The sequence below is a fragment of the Aythya ferina genome, assembly GCF_964211825.1.
Source record: "Aythya ferina genome assembly, chromosome: 6".
Lineage (NCBI taxonomy): Eukaryota > Metazoa > Chordata > Aves > Anseriformes > Anatidae > Aythya > Aythya ferina.
Genome location: NC_140303.1, coordinates 26,263,212 through 26,288,263, shown reverse-complemented (window position 1 = coordinate 26,288,263; position 25,052 = coordinate 26,263,212). Strand labels below are relative to the sequence as shown.

Genomic DNA, 25,052 nt, shown 5'->3' with positions numbered 1-25,052 from the left:
AGTGTTTATTTGCTCAATTAAATAAGAGGATGAATGCCTGCAGAGATCTAATCTGGGTTATAATGGTGTAGATCAGGATTTTTACCTGGGTAGAAGACAACACAGTACAATCCTGCTGGATCCTGGCAGATTCTCCTGAGATACTAACTGTGACCAGCACCTCTCATAGTGGCACTCAGGATCTCACACCGTCATGCTTACATGTTAGGAAAAGGTTTTCTTAGATCAAGCTGGTGTCTAAGTCTTTCCCAGCTTATATAATTTTATAGCAGAATCACTTTGACTCCAGAGCTATTCTCTTAGAAGGAAAATTTGAATACCAAAATGAGTTACTTGCTTGAGAATTGCAGGAGCACCCATTCTGGCACCAGTTAGCTTCTGCCAATATTTTTTTTTTCCTGCCTTTCTGTTCCCTCCTGTTGACATGTGGCCAAAACCGGGGGTTGAATGTGGACATTGTGCAGCCCACACATCTGCATTCTTATGCCATTTGCAATCACACCTCTGTCCCCTAAGAGCAGTGGCTGGAAAGCAGAGACAGGAGGTTTGTCTCTGACCAGACCTTACTGGCTCCAAGTCTTTTTACAAGATGTCATTGAAATTTCTCTACATTGCTGCTTTATGTCCAGCTCCAGCCAGTGTGAAACTGTCTTGGGTTTCTTTCTTTCTCTTTCTAAAAAAGGAAAGTGAGAATGAATATTTCCTTTTCAGTGCTGCAAGAGAAGAAACAAAATTAGGTCACAGTAAGGAACAAAGGATTAATTGGAAATGGAGGTTGGATGACTGTTTCTCCTCTAATTACAAAAAAAAAAAAAAAAAAAAATGTGAAATGAAGTAAAAAAAAATATAAGAGGGAAAATTTAGGCTGAATTCTGTCTGTCTATGGTCTTTTAGGTAGCTGAAATTCTCTGGTGGGAGAATTCCATGAATTGTTTTTCCAGAGTAATGGCATTCTCGGGATGTGTATCATTTACCTTCCCCCACTGGTCACTGGTACACCAGCACGTAAGGGAAATGTGAGGATCAGCAGGCAGAGGTGTCCTGAGATCTCTAAGAAGACAGACTGCCCCAAAGCCAAGCAGCCACGGTCACTGGGGGACGTGGGTGGCAACTCTTGACGGTGTGAGTTCAGAATCACACCTGGTAATTGAAATAATGAGCAAGGTACAATTTGCTGAGAAGTTTTAAATGTCAAGTATTTTAATAAATAATGCTGGCTTGAGAGTTCTTGATAAACAGGTTTATTAGAAAGGATTTTATCTTGTCCTCCAAATGTATTAGAAAGCGTATTATCACTCAGATAAATGCATTGGAAAGCGTATTATCACTACAGATAGCTGTTTCTGTTGACAAGTTGATCTTCAGGCTCAATCTGGTAATGAAGAACCAAACTATTAAAGCCAGTAAGTGACACTGATTATAAACCTCCCGATCTAGCTTCATTTTCAAGCTGCGTTAACAAACCACAGACAAGATGAATAGAGTTACAGTAAATAAGAAATGTTAACACTTAAATTACTCAAGTGATCCTTGGCACATTTTGATATGGAAACTAGGCAGGAGAGTTAGTTTGGTCTCAGTATGAAATGAGGCCTTTGGTATAATGGTCTGTGCTTGGAGGCTTTCACATACTCATTTTTCTCCTCTTCCTCTCCCTTTTCCACCCTCAGCTTGTTGTTCAATTTGCTGATTACAACCACATTTGTCAAAGGAATGGCGATCGCAAAAATAATTAAGTTCCTGCAGATTTTGTGCTCACAAATTGATGCCTGTAGAGCTACTTGTTATGCCGAGAGCGTCTCCTGACAAGGTTACATTGACCTTCCTTGAAGGAGATCTTTCTCTCACAGTTAACAAATCATATGTTGAATGAGATGCCATATATGTCAGATCTGTGCTTTTAGTGGTCCAACAGGCGTGCTAAATGTGCTGCTTTGTCATTAACTCATGACTGCAAAATGGGCATGGAGATATTACATTATTTCAGCTAATCAAGTGCTGAAGCTTCTAAATGCCAGAAGCTTTGGCCAAATTGTAAGATGAAAAATATATATAATCAATGATAGGTATTTCAAAGATTAATCAGAAAGCATGAAGTGCTTAAACTTGCTTCGTACCCAGCAAGCAACTTCTTGCCAAAGAAAATATAATTTAGAATGTGCCTGAATTAAAGAGGAAATTTGAGAAAATAACCTTGTGAAAGTAACCTAGAAACCAAAATAAAGGGGTTATTTTGACAAAATTAGCATATCTGCTTTTGAGTTTCTATTTTATTCTTTAAAACAAACAAACAAACAGATCCTAAGTATTGTTTTCACAAATATTCTAGGATGTTTTTATTAAATTTCTAAGCTGGTCTCTGTCTTTGCTTAAAAGCAGTATAGCAACTGAAATGACATATCAACTATCAAATATTTTGTGCTCATCATTGCAAATCTAGTCCAGATGAGCACAGTCAAAAGGCTGATGGATTGTCCAAATACCTTGATCTGAGTGTTTTCTCCAGTTTCTGGTCAAATATCAATACCGGAAAAAATTAAGCACTACAATCAACATTAATTGCTATCCTAAAATGATTACTTGTGCATAATAGATTGCTGTAGCCTCCTGAGAGTCAGGGATAAGGCATGTCTTGCTCAGACAGTGTGAAGGAAGCTTGATTGCTACTGATGCTTTTTCCGATCAATTGCTAAACTGGGGAGGGTTTGAGTTGTTGCTTTTAAACAATAAATTTAATAAGCATGGCTAGACTATTCAAAAGAAACCTAGGGTCATTTCCTCTACATATTGAGGTAACTGATGAAAAATGACTGACTGTCAAGGATGACAAATGTTCACAGATTGCTCTGAGTCGCCAGAATTTTTGTGTACTTCATTACATCTACAAATGAGAACACTTCTTTTAGGACCTTATCAATGGCTGTATTTGGACATTGCAACTTAAATTTTGGTCTTTTCAATTATTTTTTAAACTGCATTGCCTATGGTGTTTCCCCACGTTTATATAAGCATTTTTTGCATATATGTAAGCACTTTTGCATATACGTTCTGTTGTGTTTTTACAGACTGTTTTTTTAATATTTCATAAAATTATTTAGATTTGCATATATAGTTTCCTGAAAAGTAATTTTTTTTTTAATTGATTCTAGACAGCTGAAGACTGTGTAGGTACCTGGAGATATCCACCAAGGCAAGCTCTTTACACAAACACAGCATAGTAGATGGTTTCTGCCCTGAAGAGCTTACAATCTAAATAAATATTTTTCTTATCTCCCTCCTCTTTGTCTGGCTACTCTCTGTGCTGAGAGTCTTAAGAAAAATCAGTCCTTCAAAAAATCAGTTCAATATAACAAGGATTGGTGACTTGGCAGAAGTTACGGAAGACCCCATAAAGCTTTGCAAGAAAAAACAACACAAACCCCCTATTCAGCCCTTTCTGATTTGATTCTTTGTCTCAGCTCTAGTTCCAAAGGGCAAGAGGCAGTAGCAACACCAACAAAGCTTCTTTGACAGTCTTTTTTTGGCATTAGTTATAGAAGGATCAGATGTCTGACCTTTCAGCACTAGGTAAAAGGAGAATAAAAAGATCTATATTCCTGATGGTGCTAGGAAGTGCCTGGTCTGCCTAGTTTTTCTTTATACAGACTGTTGTAAGCAGCATGCTCTGAGTGTGCCAATAACATTAAGGAAGAGGACCAAGCTCATTGGCTCTGACTGCTTCTTCCTGGCACTAAGTGGAGACTGTTCAAGTTAGGGACCTCCTTTAACGTGACATTGTACCCTTTGCCATGGGTACCCTTTGAGCAGTCTGTGCATAAACTTTTTTAGATCTTGGTAAGGTCACCAAGGACTTTCATTTTTAAGTTAGGTGTGTTAATCCAGTGTGCCTCCTACGAAAAATACCCCGTCTTCGATTTATAGAGCTTTACAGAGTTTTTTTCAGTGAGACATGTGGGACTTGGATCTTACCAGCAGAGAGTGCTTTAAGGATGCAGAGAGGTAGAATATAGTGAAAATCGTCCTCTGGGTGTGCACTGAGAGTGTTCATGTGGAGGCTAAACAGTCTTACAGTTTCCGCATCATAACCATGCTTAATAATATCTGTCAAGCATATTTTTAATTCATTCTAACAATATCAACACTTGCTATTTTGAAGTATCTTACATATGCCTTTATGTCTGCAGTATTGATGCTGTTTATAATGATGGCCAGTTTGCAGAAAGGCCACGGGTGCTATATTCATATATTAGAGAGGATTTCTTATTCTGTACCTCACTGTTTCACAAATTGTGTTCATGTTATGTCACATATCTCTTCTTACACCACTGTTCTTTCAGTTAATATCTTCCTTTCTTTTTTCTACACTCCCTTTCTTCTAGCAGCTTCTCCTTCTGGCTGTGACCTCTATTCCGTCTTAAAAATATATATTACATTGGCAATTAGGCCATTCTGCCATTTTTAGTGCCTTGGCAATGAATTTTAGTAATTACCATGCCAATAATATTACTGGGGGTGGGGAATTCACATTTTATGCAAGTGCTTGAGACCCACACGAGACACCAAAGCTCTCCAAGTTCAATGTTGTGCATGACAGTCAGAGGAGCAGGCACTTCCCAATTCTAATCCATGGTTTGGACACTGCAGATGGAGGATGACACTTTTGAACCATATCCCTTTTCCTAAGAAAGCAGTACTATGACACTGGAAAAGCTATTCTGAAAGCTACCCATATTTGAATTGAATCAACATGTCCTTTCATCCTTTCTCCTCTCCTGTGAGTAAAAATGAAAGGCACATTTGCAGGCTAATGCTGTGGTACTCTTGGTCCACATGCATCGCTCAGGAGCAGGCCAGATAACCATCTTTAACATTTGAGAAGGGAAAAGAGAAGGGTGGAGGAAAGGTATGACTTCAGACCTTAAAAGACCTGCAACATTTGGAAGATCAATCAGGACAGAAAAGAGATGCAGTTTTAACAGTGCACATGCGAAATCACACAGACCTTCCTTTCATGGAACAGCTGCTAGGTGCTTTTATGGAAATTGCAATTTTTTTTAAAGTTCTTAAAGAGGCATTTAAAGATTAAGACACACAAATTTACAGATGGTCAGCAATGTTAAGACACAGGAACCTGCTTATTGGCTTTGGTTGTGGACTGAATTCAATAGGTTGGAAGCAGAATCTGTTGTGTACATTTACAGCTACTATATAGATACATTTTATTCTGGTTTTGATGGTAAGTGTGTATGTTTTCAGTGAAAATTTGAATTGTGCATATTTGGGAAATAAGAGATTAAACTGTAATGTATATACCTGACTTCATGTAAATTAGATTATTGCAAAACTCTTAAAATTCATATAGCCTTTATGCTTTACTCTTTAGCTTTTAATTTTCAGTGTATCATTCCTTGCTTTGCTCTCCAGCACTGAATGCTATCAACAAAAGTTAAGTCTCAGTGTGACTGCACACAATATTAATTATCTTGACATGCTTTTATTCCTACAGCGAAGATGTCTGTAAACGAGGATTCACTGTTATCATCGATATGCGGGGATCAAAATGGGATTTGATCAAACCTCTCCTAAAGACCCTTCAAGAAGCCTTTCCTGCCGAGATTCACGTTGCCCTGATTATAAAACCTGATAATTTCTGGCAGAAGCAGAAAACAAACTTCGGCAGTTCCAAGTTCATCTTTGAGGTGAGAGCCACATAAGGGATGTATGGCAAAGCATTATCCCTGATAAGAAATGTTCTTCAGGGGAAAAAAATCTCAAACCTGGAAAGAAAAATATGACATTTAGATCTGCTTCCCAGAGGGGTTTATGCCTGGCATCAGGTGGCCTTCTGAGCACATCTGTGGAATGGGACACACATTTCATCTCAGAGGTACACATGTGGTTCACATTACTGAGAGTTTTACTGTGGGTTTTATTTTTGGTGGTAGCATTCAACATTCCTTTGTTTCTTTTAGAAAAAACAAACAAACAAAAACCAACCATCAAATTAGTCAAAACGCTAAAGACAAAGTTCTCTAGCTGCTAATGTACGGGTTTGTTAGCTGACCTCTATCCAACTTCAGATAATGGCTCTTTTAATAAAAGACATTTAGATTAAATTCATCTATATATTGTCACCACTTTAATTTAACTGCAATTTACAATCCAGGGCTAACAATAACAATTCATGTTAATGATAAGGTGCCTCAGGCAGGTTCTCTGAGAGGTAACCAATATACGAAACTGCATAATTAAAGGAAATTTTACTGACTTCATCATCAGTGAAGACAAATCTCTTATGCTCTCTTAGTGCTTCTTAGCTTTCTCGGAATTTCAGCTTCTCACTCGAAGAGAAGCAAAGCTCAGGTGTGTGAAGTGCTCATATATCAGTAATGCCCAGCCATGGGTAAGTCACGTTGTATGTTTTTGTTGTTTGTTTTTTTTTAATTCACTGAGAAACAAATGTATAGTTGACTGTCTTACCAATATTATTAAGTTCAGATATAGACTCTGAATTTGAAGCTCTGTAACTCAGAATAGAATTTGGATGTAGTTCTTAATCTTGACTGCAATGGAAGAGTATATTTAAGTACATACTTAAGATCTACTGAAGGTAATGTGGTATTTTCAGCCTCTGCCTAAGAGCACCGTTTAACTACACTGGGCAACTAGATTACCATGAAACATTAACAGGCTTTTACAGTATTACCACAATTCAAGTATTTGTAGATTTTACCCCCAATTCACGAAATCTCAATGAAAATGATTCAACTCAAATTTCGCTAAGTTTAAATGGACTTTATCTTCGTTGGCTTCCTGTGAGGACTTAGACAGGGAAAGGACTTCCACTTGCTATCCCCTATGAGCCTTTGAAAGCAAGGCTGCCTTCAGCAGAGGTTTGTATCACCTCCAGACATTGCTCATGCTTACTGAAATCACTGCTCCTGGCAGAAGTGCCTACCATTTCAGTGCAATGAGACTGACAATGCTACCTGTGGGGAGTGAAAGGGATCAGGGCAATGGGAAGGAGAGGGGAGATGCAGGGGCTACAAAGGAACAGGAGGGAGCTCATGCAGAGACTCATAACAGAAGACCTGTTGGATGTGGGGAGGCTTCTGTTTCACATATATGGGAACATCAAGGGGCAGTCCCACAGCAGCCCAAAGAAAGACAACTTTCTTTGCATGTATACCCAACACTGAATTTCAATCCTTCAGTGCTTTAATAATCAAAACCTAGGGGTAAGGTAACAGAGTTCAAATGCATATTTTAGATCATTTGTTTGTTTTTAAAATGTTTTAATTCTTTCTGAAGGCTTGACTTATATTATTTACTGTGTGGAGTTGGTGTGATGATGAAGAGTAAACTGTGGTCAAGCTATTCTTCATAGGTACAGCTCCAAGTCTGTATTGTGTTAAAAGCTCTGGAGTCATTTGCTATAAATGCTGGCATGCAATAAGGATATTTTTAATTTTATGTGTGTGCCTTTGAGCCTTGCTCTGTCTGCTGAGCTGTTCACATGGATGCCTGTGATGGTGCAAAAATTTTGGGGACCAGAGGAAGAGAAAGTCAGATCTCTGTTGGACAGTTTTATGACTTTAAAGAGATATTTAAGCCATGGCCCACAGTACAGCAGATCCACTGCAATACAGCCTCCACAGTCCAGGAGCATCTGTTTTAAGGGGGTTTTGTGGCTGCTCTTGCTTAGCGGTAGCCTCTGACTCTGGGGCAGCTCATGCTTTACATAAGAGCTGTGATTATTAAATAAGCATCCCAGGCCACTATGAGTCACATTTATTTGATTTATGTGAGACAACACACATGCACCCTCTTTGCACTGAACCACCCTGGTGATTTCCCACAACTCAGATCAAACACTAGGTACTCAGCAGGAACACACTGCAGTGGAAGGCAATGAAAGTCTCTTTTGAATTACCCTATGCACCAACTTAAGTTACCAGTGTCAGTTTTAAGGCCAGATTCTGCTTCTGGGCTTAAAGGAAGCATTATGCATGTGCCAGGGCAGAGCATGGCCCTTGGTGGAGGCTAATGCTCTGGATTTTGTGTTGTGAGCTGCTGGCAGAAAGCTTCTGTTACAGTCTGGAGAGTGAAGCATGCCCTGCAGTTTGTCACACCCAGAAAAAAAAAAAAAAAAAAAAAAAAAAAAAAGAGGAAAAAAAAAAGTTTGGTTGATGTATGCAGACTCCAAAACTTTCTGTCATTTTAAGGAATAGACCAGGCAGCTTACAGTATTAATTCAGAGGTGCTTTCAAATTATTTTTTCTCCTGCCAAAAGGGTTTAAATAGTGGGCAGTGCTTTTTAAAGTGATTTTAAAAGAAAGATGGGTGAAGCCTGATATGCAGTTACTTTGTCTTACCACACACCTGTCAAACTAAGGTTGTTTTCATGAGAGTCTGAAGAAGTCTGTAGAGAAACAAATCTGAATAAAGACATTTGCTACAGAAGTCATCTAATGAAAAGCCTTTCTGATATATTCTCATGTCAAATTCTCAGTATGATAAGGGTAATGTTGCCTTAGTGAGAAGCACTTCAGGGGGAATGCCCAGGTATTAAGGGAAGTCTTTTCTTGACAGCTAAATTCTAAATTTAATTATCTTGAAAGGGTTAGTGTTCAGAGATTTAGAAATTTGAAATCCCTCTCAAGCTGCATGCTTACCTTCCCATTGTTTGTCGGCTCTTTCCCCTTCCCCAGACCAAGGAACATTGCAAAAGGGCTTTAAAATAATCTTTCTGCTGAGCATATGTTCAATAGAATCCCCATTTTTTACATTTCAGAATGCCTGATGTCTTTAGCTGGATACAAATTGGAAGAAAAGCCTACTATTAACTTAAAACCAGTGGGCAGCCTGCTATTTTGGACATAGTTCAGGATAATGGACAGAACTTAAGTACTTTTCTTTATAGATGACTTTTGCGAGATTGCTGTGATTATTGGGTGTCTCCACTTCTGAAGAGCAGAAACTCCAACTTTCTGTAGAGGCATGACTTTTAGGGGATAGACACGCAGCTGTTGGTGAACATTGCAAGCCTTGAAGGGTTACCAACTTGAGTGTTAACATGACAACACCAAAAATCTCTAGTATAACATTTGACACCCCATGCTTATGTTTCAGAAAAAAATACTTTGTCTAAAAAAAAAAAAAAATGGGAAAAGCCATCAGTTGTTGGGTCCTTAAACTGTAATCTGCTTTCTAGGCACCCAGTGCATTTCTCTATCACTGATTACTGAGCCTAAATGAATTAAAACCATTTCTCATTCTGTATGATTCATGATCAGTTCTTTCTATTAGCAATAAATTCTAATTGTTAATACTCTAGTGACATTCTGCTTTTACATTGATTTTGGTTTAATTGCATTTGAAATTACTAATATGAAAGAGCTCTGCCTGTGGCAAAAAACAACTGCATAATCTGGAAGAAGAAAAAAAAAAGTGCATATTGTAGGTTTTGGCAGGTCACAATACCTGCTTAAGTTCAAGTGCTTAAAACTTTTGCTGCTGTACAGCCACTAACCTGAATGTAATGTAAATCACAGAATCCCTGTAATACCATATACATGTTTAATGAATAATCATGTCCAGATATTTAACAGATGTAGGAAGAAGTCTTCACTGTCCGACTGGATTAAAGTAATCTATGGCAGAAGCATTCCCATGATAAATTTTTGAAGGAGAGTCTGGTTTGAAAGGACAGACAGTATTACAGTAAATACCATGTCTTTAAATAAATAAATAGAATCAGTGCTATTAATAGAAAGCTTTTCAATCCAATTAATTCTTCAAAATTAAACATCATTCTCAGCATCTTTAACAATGTTGTTGCAATTATGTATTGATGAGGAAAATAATCGTTTCATGCTATTTATGGATTGTGCTGTTATTTCTTCTTAGTCACAAATTCTAATGCTGTCATTTTCTCTTCCTTAGACAAGTATGGTATCTGTTGAAGGCCTGGCAAAACTCGTAGATCCTTCTCAACTGACAGATGAGTTTGAAGGATCATTGGATTACAACCACGATGAATGGATAGAGTTGCGTGTCTCCTTAGAAGAATTTTTCAACAGTGCCATTCATCTATTATCAAGACTGGAGGACCTCCAGGAAATGTTGGCTAGGAAGGAGTTCCCAGTTGATGTCGAGGGCTCAAGGAGGCTGATTGATGAGCACACACAGCTTAAGAAAAAAGTGATTAAAGCTCCTGTGGAAGAACTGGATCGTGAGGGTCAGAGGTTATTACAATGTATAAGATGCAGTGATGGTTTTTCTGGTAGGAACTGCATTCCTGGAAGTGCAGACTTTCAAAGTCTTGTGCCAAAGATCACCAGCCTTTTAGACAAGCTGCATTCTACCCGACAACATTTGCATCAGATGTGGCATGTCCGCAAGCTAAAACTGGACCAGTGCTTTCAACTCCGGCTTTTTGAGCAAGATGCTGAGAAGGTAAGGGAAAACCTGTTTTCTTCTTACTTTTACCCAGACTATCACAAGGGCTAATTATAGAAAAAAATGTGATCATTTTCTCCTGTAATTAGACACATGAGGTATTCATCACAGGTGTAAATCTCATGTTGCCAGCTGATGTACTTTATGTGACTGGGAAACCAAATTGACTGAACTAATTGTTGGATGTAGCAGACATAATGACATCCAAGAATAACCTGCTTGTTTCACTTTTGATGAAAGTTAATCTGCTTTTTTTGTGTCACAATGGGTACATTTGGTTGATGTCAGCACATAAATTGGTCCTTTTTTCAAGTTTCTTTTACTAAGCTTATGAATATATTTATCTACATGTCGCAGCACCTAAAGAAGAATGATTTTAGGGTTTGATCCACTATGATTGTTGTTTGTACTTCTTGTGAGGCTGTGGGAAATTTGTAGTTTAAATCATCCTAATTGTTATCCCAAACATTTTCATTTTCCCTATCCTAGGAAATCACAACAGGTTTTGCAACTGGTAAAACCTTTAGTAATGGAAGTACGTACCAACGACATGGCCGCTTAGTTCCCACAGCATGAGATCTGAGAATGTGTTTAAGTTAAACATATAAACAGACCTAGAGAAAGCATTCTGAAATGATGACAGCAAGTAAACCTCACTGTGGCTGTTTTACATTAAATAACACATAAGGATGGCATTTGAGTTCATACCTGATGTTGAGTCAGTGGCCAAGATTCCTGTTCACCAGTGTAAGACCTTATTATTTGAGAAATATTTAACATTAAATTATTCCATAGAGATTGCATGGTGACTTCATAGTTCTTAGACATTTGTAATACGGTGTATCAGCCTGAAAAGTACATAGGGTGTCTCAAAATGAAACACAGTACACAAAAGAATGTAGAGCAGCAGAAGTGGTGAGCAACGTGGCTTTAGGAAGCTGTAGTGTGTAGTACCACTGCAGAGTTACACCCTCACCACCTCCTTCTTCAGAAGATATTCATTTGGGAACCTGTACTAGATAGGGAAGTCCCATATAAGCAAATCATAGCAGTTTGTCACATTTGTTGAAAACACTGGCTAAAAAACAGAGTTCCCTAACCAGCTTTCAGACACAACAACCCTTCAAACTTCAGCAATCCACAATAAAGTAGGCTTCTCAACATTACTATTTGTCTGCTGCTTGTCACTGGAAGCAGGTACCAATTTTGGTGAATTTGTTTTATAAAACCATGTCATGCTGGAGTCTTGGCAGCCTCACTTTCTTAATACAGTTGTGCTTGGCATCTTATTAGGTGTTTTTGTAAGAAGTCCTTGCTGCACATTTGAAATTCTAGGCCACAGAAGTAGGATATTCTCAGGGGAAAGTACTGAGCTCTTAGACTCTTGTTTATCTAGTCTGTATATCCATCAAAAGTCCCAATCTCCAGATCTCCCCTTAATGTATGAGCCGGTTGTTTCACTACCATGTCTGCTGGGCCCGGGAGGGTTTGCAAAAGAAACGCGGACATCATCTGAAGGGGCGTCCCATTGAATATGATCTTTTAAATCAATTTATATTAATTTTAATTGCAAATTAATTTTGTTTTTAAATGTCAGGGAGAAGCACATTGCTGAAGCAAATACAGCCGTCAGTACTTCAGGGAAAAGCACAGGACATTGGTTTTCTGTGCATGTACTAAATATCTCTAAGGGATGCTAGGACAAAAAAGGCACCATTGTTGTATAATCAATCCTCCTCTTGGGAAAGCCTTGAATTCAGATGAGTCTGCCTAAAGTGAGAATCACTGCAGAATCACTGAAGAATGCATAAGAGCAGAGTTTTTCTTCAAAATGCTACAGTATTTTCTTCCTCTCCCTTTTTCTTGTGTATGCCATGCTGTAAGCAGAGCACTTACTGCTGCCCTTCCCAGTGGTGGCTGCATTTCAGTCAGCTTGGATTTTCCATTTCTTTGGGATTTTTCAGATGACAAGTGCTTGCTAACATAAGTTCTTATTTTTACTAATGATTACTTGCTATGTTATTAACCTTATCAGCTGAAAGCTCTTAGATCAAGTCAGTGTCTGTGAAGCTTTTGTTGCCCAGCACTTTTCTGTAGTGTTGAAGGAACTTTCTGAAACACTTTTCCATTTCTTTCTCCTGAACAAGCACAAATGGATGGTGTAATACAAGCCTGAGCACTATGACAGCTGGGCTCTTTGCATGTGTTATTCTGAGGTTAAGTGCAAGGTTTGGGCAAGTCAGCAGGTACATGAAACTTTGAGGTGAAGACAGAAGCAGTGCGAACATGAATCTTCCCTTTTTCACACTGGCTGTCTTGAGCAATTCCTGACTGACAAAACAGGTGTTTTGATCTTCTAGGTATCTCCTATTCATTTACCTCTCGTAATCAATAAACAAAAACTAAGCACACAGTCTTGCTTTGGCTTTTCTGAGTAGCTCTCCTTGCCTTACTTTGATGACTACTGCATTATCCCAAAGAATAAAAAATATTTTGTTGCATTATTCTCACAAGTCAGAGTTTGTAATCTTTTTGGTTTATGAAATTCTCCCTAAAATTCTTCCAGTGAAGGTTGAAAAGCCTTTTACTTCACATTTCACATAGGTAGACTGGTGTAAAATATTGATGTGCTTATTCTCCTTTTGCAGATCTCTTTGAAGTAGTCTGATCATCTGAGACTGGAATGTACTTGTCTCATAAAAAGTTCAGAGCAAAACCCAGACTGAGAGCTGTCTCCGCTGTATATATATCCAGCACAATGTGTCTGTGTTTTGAATTTTCAAGTTTCCGGGTACCTCTATTTGCTCACTTGAACTCTACCCTCTACTATTAGGTATGGTAGCAGAGCCATGGTCTTCATCTCCTGGGGAAAGGCACAGCTCTTACCCTATAGCCTGGATATGTCATTTAGTGCTAATCAAATGACAACGTTAATACCTGATAAAAGCTCAAACACAGAATTCTGAATATGAGTAAGACGTTAGGGCCTTGAAAAATATCTGTATTGTCATTGGGTGGTATTTTAGGAAAACAGTTCCAAAAGGTGAAAATGGACAAGGACTTTCCATTTTCTGGACACCTCTGACTTTAAAAATTTTAGCTGTCCTCATTGCCTGAAAAATTGTTAAAGATAAGATAGAAAAAAAAGGGGGGCACAAGATGGAAAAACACACAGTATTTTCAGATAGGTTTATTTTTGAACCACTTGGTATTAAAATACTACATTTTTTCAAAGCAAATCAGTTCACTTTTTTCCCTATAGATCCCCTCTATTGGAACATTTATAAATGACAGTCGCTGGCTGGACATGTGAATTATTCAAACTACAGGTATCACAACTTAAAGAAGGTCTGCATGCTTCTCTGCTAAGCATCTCATATCACTGGCAAATAAAAGGAGAGGATGGCAGTCACAAACGAGTGGGCGAGAGCCCAGTCACCTGTGGAGAAACTTTGTCTCCGAGTCAGACCTTTGGTGTTTTATTTTCCTGTGCTGGGGCAGAGGGAGCGGAAAAGTTGGGCTCTGCCATCGGCACAGCGCAGTGAGATGGGATCACCAGATGGAGGCTGGAAGCTCCCTGAAGCTCAAGTCAGCAGGCAGGGCAGCCACGCGGGGAGCTTTGGCAGAGCGCTGCGAGGAAGTTCACATGCTGTGCACTGCCGACTGTAATGATCTGCTGATAAATAACACATTTCAGCTGCAAGTGTAGCCCCAGCTCTCACTGCTCGACAAATTAATTCCTCACCAGTTAATATACGTACATACGTATAGATGTACACAAGTCTGAAACGAGAGCTGAGCCTTCGCTGTGTTTTTACTTGGTAACAAAGAAAATACTTTAGTGATCAGTTATATGAAAAAAAATGTGGTCCAGTCCAAACTGAATATTGTTTAAAATAAAAAAAAAAAAAAACACAATGAACATAGATCCAACTATTAGAACTATCTGAGAAATGTTAATTGGTTGGTTGAAATCTGGACAGGGCAAAGAATTCAGGCAAGAGTCCACATGTTTTGCACTGAATAAATACCAAAAAAGACAAAAAATTATCCTTACACTCTGCACTTTCCAGTCCTTCTGGAAATCATTTGTAACTGGCACCCAAATTGACTTTTGTAGGAATTTCCCCATTTTGGATTTGTTCCATATCAATTTTACTACCCTCATGTAAGTGAATGAAAAACAGTTATCATGATGTAATCAGTGTTGTCCACATTAAAAAAGATGATATAGTCATCAGCTGGACTGAACCTAGGGTCTCTGTTACAAACCTGTAACACCAGAGCAAAGACAGAGCAGGCTGCTGTAAAATCACTGGAGTCAGCCTCTATCGAGAGCCAGAGGAGACTTGCATGGTTGTTTGGTCGCCCTCTCTCCTTCTGCTTTCTGCCTTTCCACAGAGTCCACAACACAAACTCCAAAAAAAATGGCAATGGTTGGTGGAAAATGCAATGAGTGAATTTCACTGGAAGCTTGTGGTGGAAGAAATATTTTGTTTGGATAGGGCCAGCTTTGTGGAAAGTCTAGTGGCAAACCACTGGCCACATCAAGTATTCAGGGGGCAGCGAAGCAGCAGGCTTGCAGTCAAAACCTTCTGCTCATCCATACTAAAGCTTCCCTTTGAAAAGGATAGCTTGGCCTGTGATTTTCCCTGTGGAGCAGCTCTGGGAAGCTGTGCTGGCTGCCAGGGGCTGCCGTGGTACTGCTGCTCTGCGGGTGGCTGCAGAGAAGGAGCAGAGGGCTCCCTGCGGCTCCTACCCCACCGCAGTCGTCGCTCCCATTTCCCGGACGATGGGACTGGTCTGGGATGATGGGAAGATTTCAGTAAGCGTAAGAGTGATCAGAATGTGATAAAATGTGAAGTCCTTATGGTAAAAGACACTTTTAGAGAGGGGGAACACTAAACAAAAGGGTCAGGAGGGGAATAAGGGGGGATAATAGTGGCACTAATTCCCCTGCATCCCACTGCCATGAGGGACAGCGAGAACACAGCACCAAGGAGCAGATTCTGCATCCCTCTCCTCACATGCAGTGCTTCTTCAGGCCTTTTCCTCTGTCTGGGCTCCTTAAATAAGGGAACTAATGAGAGCTGTTTTACCAGATAGGCTCTATTAGACTCAGCCTCCATTTAGTCAAACAAATAATGGGGCATTTGGTTCCTGAAAGAGGAAAATCACAGACACACCGTCTACTGTTTACAATTATTTTGAAGTGCCATATGAAATGCAGGAGTTCCTGGTTTGGAACCTAATTTAACACCATGCAGAGTTAGTCTAGAAGAGTACAAAGAACCTCTAGCTTTACAATGAAGTCAAAGCAAGAAAAGATTATCCAGTAAGTGTATAATCTTAGTATTTGAGCCATGCTCACACTATTATTGGAGTATTACATGTGTCAAGGGTTTATGTTCCTCAGAAAGAAGGAATGCTGTGCGAGCTATTTGTTGTCTAAAAAGATGCAGGATAAGTTTGATTGGGGAAAAATAAAAAAAAAAATAAAAAAAAAAATAAAAAAGAGAATGAAAAATGTAGAAATTTACCTTTTGGTTTAGGAAAAAAAGGCGGTAGGAAGAAAGAACCACTGAAATCTTGCTGTTGAGTGAAGGGAGGCTATCAGTGTATTTGTGACTGTGTGATACATGTCCACATTAACCATTTCATACATTACTTCCCTTTATACTGCACTTTAAAATTCTGATGCTGTATGTTCTGTAATAAAATGCATTACAAATCTGATGATATGATCCTTCTTGCTAATAGGAACCAGTTTATTTTATTACAGTCCATTAGGCAGGGGAATTGTAACTGCTCCTTTAGTCAAGTGATGCTGTTTCAAGAAGCATTTCTAAGAAATGGGTCTTAGCTGACTTTCTGGAAGAGCAGCATTAGAAAGATTAAAAAGATCAGCAATATCTTTACCTCCTTCCTCATTTCCCTTCATCTCTACGTTTCCTTCTTGCAGCAGTGTCAAAACACTCTGGAATTGATATATATAAGTAGATGATATAATTTTATTATTTATACTATGTCATTATTAACCCTTAAGGATTTGTCTAACACCAAAAGGCACAGCACCTGGGAGAGACTCCTCTGACTGAGAAAAAAGCTACTCAGTGAAAGAACATTTCACCACTCTTATTTCACTTCTGGAACCACTTGCTTTCTTTGGTCTGTTCTACATGCCATATATGCAATTGCCTCCACAATTTTGTGTGAAACATTGGCTTAGAAATTAATGGAAAGGGGATGTGTCCCAGGGAGCGAGAATGGGAAAGTGGTGAGGGAAGCACTCAGAAGCTGATGGAGCTGTCGTGTGAAATGAATGTAAAGTCAGTGAGTTCTGGGACATGGTTAATTAGGGCTGGGGAGGAGGCATGTTAGGAGGGGAAAGAACCAGAACTGGGATAATAACAAGAGCATGTCCTTAGTGTCTTGCACCAAAGAGACATATATATGCCCCCTGTGCTGTTTCACTGGGAAAGGATTTGTTATTGAATGAGCATATTTAACTGTTAACAGTAATAATCATGCTGGCATAATAAGCATGGATTAGACATGGATTTTTGCGTAGGATTTAGATTTCATTGAAGCTCCATGAGTATCCCATTGGCGTACAGAACTCAGAGTGCTCTGGATTTTCCACCTAAGTACTTACACCACTGATATCACAACAGCACAGTAAGCGAGCATCACAGTAAGGAGCTTTCCTGGAGATTTTGAACACAGGGGGTGTTGTTAGACCTGAGGTAAGCTCCGTAAGACTTCCTCTATAAAAGGAGTCAATAAGCTTAGTGTCTTCTGCAGAGACATTTGACTGAGGATCTACATGAGGCTCATTTTAGCATGTTACTTTTGTTCTTAGCCCATCCCGAATGCCTGTGCAGACAAAGGGTAGTGGCCCTGAGGTACAGATACTGACTGGGAGAAGCTCAACACTGGGGTCAGTGCTTGTGAAGACGCATGTGTTTGCAGAGGGCTTTGTAAGAAGAGTGACCAAGAATTTGACTAAGTACAAATGAAATCCCCTGCCCATAACCCCAGAAATAGAGTTCTCAGAGATCACAAGGGTTTGATTTGTTGGTGGTACCTAGCCCTCTCATTCCAAAGCAGCTACTTCTCTCTTCATCGGGTGAAGACACTCAGTTTCAGGCTGGTTTTAGCTGCATCCCCTGACCTGATAACATTTTGACATCTCCTTAAGAAAGCAGTGCCTGGTCCTGTAAAGCAGAAGTAGCCTTAGCTTCCATTGGAATTAGTGGAAGACTCTCATGGTCTCTCTAAGAGCTCCTACTGGCAGGTATTCAGCAAGCCTGTGTTAGAGCTCTGCGTGCAGGAGCCGTGCACTTCTGTATGACTCCAGCACCTCTTGAAGCCACCATTTCTAGCTACTGTCTCTGGTGCCAGCCTTACTGACGGCTGGGTTAGCACCTTTGCCACCCACTTAGAGACATGGGACCTTGCTTCCAGCTGTCAGTGCTGGTGCCCTACATGATATTCCAGTTATGCAAGTGCACATTCGCAATGCTATGGGCACCTTGATTTGCCAGGGCTTGTATTAGTCCTAATGTAAGAAAAATTGGCTTTGAAAGTGTACCTGACACAATTGGTTTTATTTTTAACTACAGAAAAAATGCAGAGATCTCTATTTATGGATCTGAAAAGGAATAGAGAGGTCTTTGTGACCAAAGATTGCTTAATTGGAACATCTAGTCAAAGTATTTTAAAGTTGCTTTACCTTCTCTTTCTCTGCCTTTTCTCATACATATGGACTCATGCACAGTGCACAGTGTCTGTTCTCTTCTGAAATTGTATTTCCATGTCTGGCGTCTACTCTATCATACTGCAAGTGAAAAATTCTTTCTTTTATAATCTGAAGTTTCCCCTGGCATATGGTGCCTTTTTGGATATAGAAATTCTCACTAGGTGGCTGTTCTTCCCCGTTCATAAAATCAGGCTTGGGATGCCAGTGTGGGGAAGGGAAGTCAGCTATCAGTCCAAATAAGCTGCCATGTAAGTAGAAGATCATCGAGGACTTACCATCACTCCTGTTATCCTTGTGCCATTCTTAGTGTTTAAGCCCACTCTGAAACAAAGGTGACAAAAGAGGGGATGAGCCCCATGCTGAGCATAAAGTGTTTGCGATGACACAGAATTGCTAATATGAGGCAGAACACAGAAAATGGGTGCAGTTAGGTTCCTAAATTGTTGAACTGGCAGACACCATCTAAAAATATTAGATCCTAAAACACTGGAAGGATAATTATATAGATGACTTGTAAAGGAGGTTCAACTTGAGACTGAGCTGGGTGCACAAACAACAGTTAAGTGCACAGTTATGTAGCACCTAGCACAGTAATAGAGTGAATTGGGCTGGGGCATTGGCTGTTTCCAGCAAAGAAATGCAGCTTTGCAGTTGAAAAAATGCCCTTGCAGATGTAATGGCATGGAAACATTCCTTGTGAATACAGATACATATCCACACATGATTTAAGTTGCTTTAGTATAGTACTGAGAATATTCAGCTTCACTTCAGATATTTCGTGTAAAACATTTCTAATAGCATCAAGGACAAAGGACCAACACAGAAAATTCATATCAAAGAGAGAACCTCTATATCCATTCTTAAAAATCTTTGTGTTTCGCTAAATGAACCTATGCCAGCTCTAATCACTTTTATTTAATTACATCACGCATCTTAGAATAAAGGAGGCTTTAATAAAACAGGTGAGAATTGAAAGCATGCAACAATAACTCTATTGTGACAGCAGTTTTTCATTAATTTTCAGTGTGTTTATTCAAATGTGTCCTGTATCGTGTTCTTTTTTTTTCTTTTTTTTCCCCCATTTTAAGATAATAGAATTCTTGCTTCTGAGTACTGCTTCTGCTCTGTCTTGAGGCAAGTAGTCAGTGCTTTCTGTTTTGGACAAGCCACTATTAGATGGTCTGATGCAGCTGAATAAACAGTATTATATTCTGAATCCATCTTTTCTGATTATTATTTTTTTCTGAAGCTCAGTGGCAGCAGAAAAGGGTTTAGGCTCATAGATACCCCAAATTACTAGGCTTGCATGACCTCAATTTTTTTTTTTTTTTTTTTTTTTTTTAAGAAACACAGTTTGCCTAGAAACAGCAAAATAATGAGGGATGATTGCACACAGAATGTGCATTGACAGCCTCTTGTGATGCTGTGAGCATAGATGTCATGTGCTGAAGAGATATCAGAGTGGGATCAACACCTTCAACTTTAGTGGGCTCTAAGGATGCTTCTAAACTGTGTATAATCTGCAATGCCCCTCTCCAAGTCATGGACATGAAAGAGCTGTTGGTGAACTGGGGGGTAAAAACACTTCAGCATCTATAAAGACAAGGCATTTTCAAAAATCTTTAATAGAAAGATGAATCCTGTGTACCCTATATCTTGTAGTTAGAAACCTGCATGCTGGGACTTCCACTCATTGCAGGCTATAGCTCTGAATTAAAGATGCAGCTAGCTGGCGTCCGCTCTGTTTAATATGAAGTAGGATTCTAGCAGGTTGCTAATGCCACCCTCAATTTGCTGCCGACAATCTAAAGTGAAGAGTTGTTGGAGCGGGAAGTAATCATGGGGGGCTCTGTGGGAACTGTTCATTACTTTGACCACTGCTGGTCACACTTAATAAGATCCTGTTCTTGGTATCTGTAGGAAAGAACAGATTTTGCAAGATCAAGAGATCATTATAGAAGATTTTAACTTCCCTCAAAGCACAAACAGAGCTCATTTCTGCTAATTAGATTGTAAAATCAAAATGTCTTCTTTATTAGAGGAATTTATTTATGTCTTCTTTATTTAGAGGAATGGTTGGAAAGCTGCCAGGCAGAGAAGGACCTGGGAGTGATGGTGGACAGTCGGCTGAATATGAGCCAGCAGTGTGCTCAGGTGGCCAAGAAGGCCAACGGCATCCTGGCTTGTATTAGGAACAGCGTGACCAGCAGGGCTAGGGAGGTGATCGTCCCCCTGTACTCAGCTCTGGTGAGGCCGCACCTCGAGTACTGTGTTCAGTTTTGGGCCCCTCGCTACAAGAAGGACATCGAGGTGCTTGAGCGGGTCCAGAGAAGGGCGACGAAGCTGGTGAGGGGCCTGGAGAACAAGTCCTACGAGGAGCGGCTGAGGGAGCTGGGCTTGTTCAGCCTGGAGAAGAGGAGGCTCAGGGGTGACCTTATCGCTCTTTTTAGGTACCTCAAGGGAGGCTGTAGCGAGGTGGGGGTTGGCCTGTTCTCCCACGTGCCTGGTGACAGAACGAGGGGGAATGGGCTTAAGTTGAGCCAGGGGAGTTTTAGGTTAGATGTTAGGAAGAACTTCTTCACTGAAAGGGTTGTGAGGCATTGGAACAGGCTGCCCAGGGAAGTGGTGGAGTCACCATCCCTGGAAGTCTTCAAAAGACGCTTAGATGTAGAGCTTAGGGATATGGTTTAGTGGAGGGCTGTTAGCGTTAGGTTGGAGGTTGGACTCGATGACCTTGAGGTCTCTTCCAACCTAGAAAATTCTGTGATTCTGTGATTAGTGATGTACCAAAGGAGCTTCTGGATTTTTCAGTGTCAAGCTTCTATCCTGCTATTTTCTTTTTTATCAGGCAAGGCCACAGGGGGTCTTCCTCTGCGTACCAATTGCACTATGAACATTTGCTTTTCTGCCCTTCCATCCACCAGTAGAAGGTTTAGGGACAAAGCTAATAACAAGACAAATCCACAAGTACGTGCCAATTGCTTTGTGTAGCTCCTACAACAGAAAGCCTCTACAAACCCATTTTTGCCATCTGGTTTGAGGAAGTGTGGGATTGCCTTGCCTGCTGAGCAGAGCAGTCGAGGTAATTGGATAAATACGCGTCAAAAATCTTCCCAGTGGATGTTTTTCTAGTGGTGAATGTCACCTACCATGTTACAACCATCATTTGTTTCTCTTTGGAGGAAGTGACAGGACTCCTTTTGGAGTCCACTGTTGATATTTCTGTTTCTTCTGCAGTGAGTCTGTAGTTGGTTTGACAGATCAGAGGATACAAACTTCCTTCCATAACATTTCCACAACTGGACCTGCGTTCAGACTCCATAAGCAAAGCACATTAGAATTTTCTGAATTCCATTTGCAGTGCTGATTTTGTAGATATGGACAGCTGTCCATCAAGAGGAGCAATCATCTGCCAGAGACTGATTGCTGTTGAGCTGGATCAGCTTTGGAGCAGCAAAATGAAAGTACAAAGAATGCAAGGTTCAAAGCAAAAAATGGGGAATTAAAAACCACAGGGGTTAATTGCCTTTCCTCCTGTCACACGGGAAGTCTGTCCTGAAGTAGGAGTCCTGATCTGATGTGCAAAATAGATATCTCAGTGCTTTCCATCTTTCTGTATCAATTCATCCTGCCCCGTGCTGCCAAATCTGCATATTTTTTATTTTTTTTCAGGCAGTTAAATATGTTGCCTCCACAGCACTTAGAAATGAACCTGATCTTTTTGATAGGTGTGTAAAAGTAATAACAACTCATTGCTCCATTGCTATAGCTGAGGATGAGGAAGACCTGCGCATTTCCTTCATGCTAAGTGTGCCCTATAACATAGTTTAGCACTCTACAGCACTTACTATCCAGCTTGCACTGGATCATCCAACATGGCTGTGACCTTTCAGAGTAAGAGGGCAGAACATTAGCTGAGTGATGGCGTAGTTCCTGCTTTGTTTCCTAACTCTGGCAGCAATCGCCTCGCAGTCCGTCCGCGCCTAACTGTAAGGAAACAGCTCTGAAGCCCGCTGTTATTGGAACTGGAACATGGTGTGCTGTACTATTTGTAGTTTCCTGCTGCCGACATTGGATATGCAGTTACTATTCCTCTTGCTTCCTCCATGAACATTAGAATGGATCCAAAAATAATTGAAGGCAGTATGTTCTGATAGAATATTTTTGCATTTGCACAAATTTCCTCTTTATTTCTGTTGCCAATTTTGATATAGAGCATTTCGAAGCTGTTTCAGCTTCTCCAACTTGGCACCACTGGGAGGCACAGGAATGCTCCCCTGATCAGTATGGCAAGATAAAGTGTTTTGGCATCTGAATACAGACCTAAAACTCATTTTTAGGTACAAATATAGGATATTATAACCAAGAAGTTCTGCTTTAACTAATGAAGGCAAGGAGACCCAAATGCTCTAAAGGGCAAGGAAGCCTACACATATAGAAAGAGAAGAAAGCAGTTTTTTTTTTTGTTTTGTGTTGTTTTTTTAATTGCTTTGATCCTCAAGAAGGTTAGGTGCTAAAAGCCTAGGTGTCAGGAAATAATGCAATTACACTGTGCATGAGGTTAACAGACCTATTCTGCAGCATCTTTCAGAGGTATCTATGTGATTATTCCTAAACAAACATCTTCCTTGCCTGGATGAAATGCTTTAAATGGCCCATACTTGGCAAAGTTTAGGTTCTTAAAAGTATATCTTAAATTAGACTTCATAAGTATTTATAGGGACACACGGTGGTGGGTATGCAGTCAAGAGGTTGCCTCCTCAGGAACTGGTGGTGGCTGAAGAGGTGAAGCCAGGAGCACAGTCAATGGTTGGTTTCCAGTATCAGTGTCACTTTAGACTAAGATTCTCTGGCTTTTCTTCTTGCATACCATACGCATTATGAAAAAAAAAAAAAAAAAAAAAAAAAAAAAAAACAGAAATGTTTTCTTGAGCCTTCATGTATTGCCAAAATCTTCAATGCCTTACTTCTAACACAGGCACTGAAAAGGTGTTGCAAGCAAAACAGTCTCAAGTTGAGAATTTTTGCTTAGTTCATTGTTAATCAACACACGTGATCTGATCTTGGTAATGGTGATGAGAGGCAAAAGTAGGACACAATGAAACAGTCTCAATTTCCCCTATTTTTATCATGGTTTATAGTCAGTCCATCAAAATACTTCTGGCGGGGAGACAGGCAGTGGAGGAAGTCAGGGATAATGTTTGCATGAGTTTCTTTCTGCCAATGTTACAGCTACTCTCCGATTCTTAACATTTTCCTGATACTGTGTTCCTTAGTGTCCCTGTCCCAGTGTGGGTCACCTCTGGTCCCTCAGCAGTGTCTGTGCCATCGAGCCCCTCCACCCCACCCCACCCCACCACTGAGAATGTCTTCAGTCCTCAGCTACTTCCTTTTTCTTCCCCAAATGCTGTATCTGGGTGCCCCACTGGCTGACGGGCATTTTGGTGTGATGGTTGGGTGCTGGCATGTGGTGGTTTTCCCCACTGGGGTGGCTCATGGTCTCCTCCTGCTGTCCCACTGTGCATGCCCTTGTTGGTGCCTGTTGTTCGGCAGCATAGGCAAGCACCATTGTTAGAAACCCCTTTTCCTCACCAAATTAGCTTTCACAATCCTTGTGATTTGGACTGAGCTGGATTTAAATCTTTTCAGCAGCAAACCTCTTCACTGAGGTAGGCCCTACGGCAGTCCTCTGAAAACTGGGGAGCTGGAGCAGCAGCAGCAAGACCTGGTGCCACCTGAGCTTGTGTGCTGAGGTGGGGAACACATCCACCCTCACAGCTTGCCAGATTTGCTGGTGTAGAGGGGAAAGATGGAGCTGTCTGGTTTAAGGGATGTGGAAATAGCCAGGGTACAGCCCTGCCTGCTGCAGTGGGGCCAGCTGGAAACACCCCGAATTCCAGCAGGAAGCTGGTGCCTTTGGCTGTCCTTCTGCACAGAGATGCTGGCTCCAGACCTGACGTTTCATGACTTGCCTGGAGTTAAAACCTGTGATTACCCTACAGCTGTATCTCTGGGCTTTAGACACGGGTAATTTTGGTAGGGGAAATGCCACACTTCTGATACAAAACAGTAAACATCTGTCTGGCTGTTTCGTTTGTAGTGGCAGCTATCTGGAGTTGCAGGAATGTCACACATGATGGGCATGGAACCAGAGCCTATAAAGTCACCAAACTCATACAGCATTTTCAAGTGAATGAAGTTTACTATATATCTCCCAGATTCTGAACATTAAGAGGAACATTTCCTTATCTGGGAGAACCACTCTGATCTCTTCATAATTTATACTGTTTGTTGCTTTTTTTTGTTTGTTTATTTTTTCTGTTCACCTGAATGCTGTTTATTTGTTTCTTTTAGTATTACATTTGTAGTGTAGCCAATGCATTGATTTACACTTAGGTAGCACACAGTTTTCTGCAAATGAGTTATACTTGGGAAAGGCAGTTTCCATTCTAAGGAACAGAAAATTCTTTCCAAGAATGACTGAGTGTTTGGTGTCTCCAACTGTGGTGGAAAAGCACGATATTTCAAAAAATGAAGCAAACATGAGGATGCATAAAATACGCCCAGATATCATTAGACATATTTATGTATTCAGTATCTGTAATTTTCTCCCACCTTCAACAATAAAATTATTGCTTCTCTATTTAGCATTACAGGAATCTCATGCCTTACTCTGTGCATGACTGTGCCTTCATATCTGTCAGGAAAAAAACACATATCTCTTACTCTGGTATTTAGTAGGAAAATTCAGCGTGAGTATGTTAGAACGGGTGCTCTGACATTAATACAAAGCTATTTGTCATGTCACATATCTAGTTAATTTTCTAGT

At 40.2% G+C, this 25,052-nt stretch overlaps 1 protein-coding gene across 3 annotated transcripts in view; it reads left to right on the top strand.

Moving 5' to 3' along the window:
* The window catches only part of KALRN (kalirin RhoGEF kinase), a 496,625-nt gene that overhangs the window by 191,409 nt on the left and 280,164 nt on the right, over positions 1–25,052 (top strand). For all 3 annotated transcript variants that reach the window (XM_084524614.1, XM_084524615.1, XM_084524616.1), the window contains 2 exons: positions 5,507–5,699; positions 9,946–10,458. In XM_084524614.1, the coding sequence (XP_084380740.1) occupies positions 5,507–5,699; positions 9,946–10,458 (706 nt within the window). The remainder of the gene's footprint in view (positions 1–5,506; positions 5,700–9,945; positions 10,459–25,052) is intronic.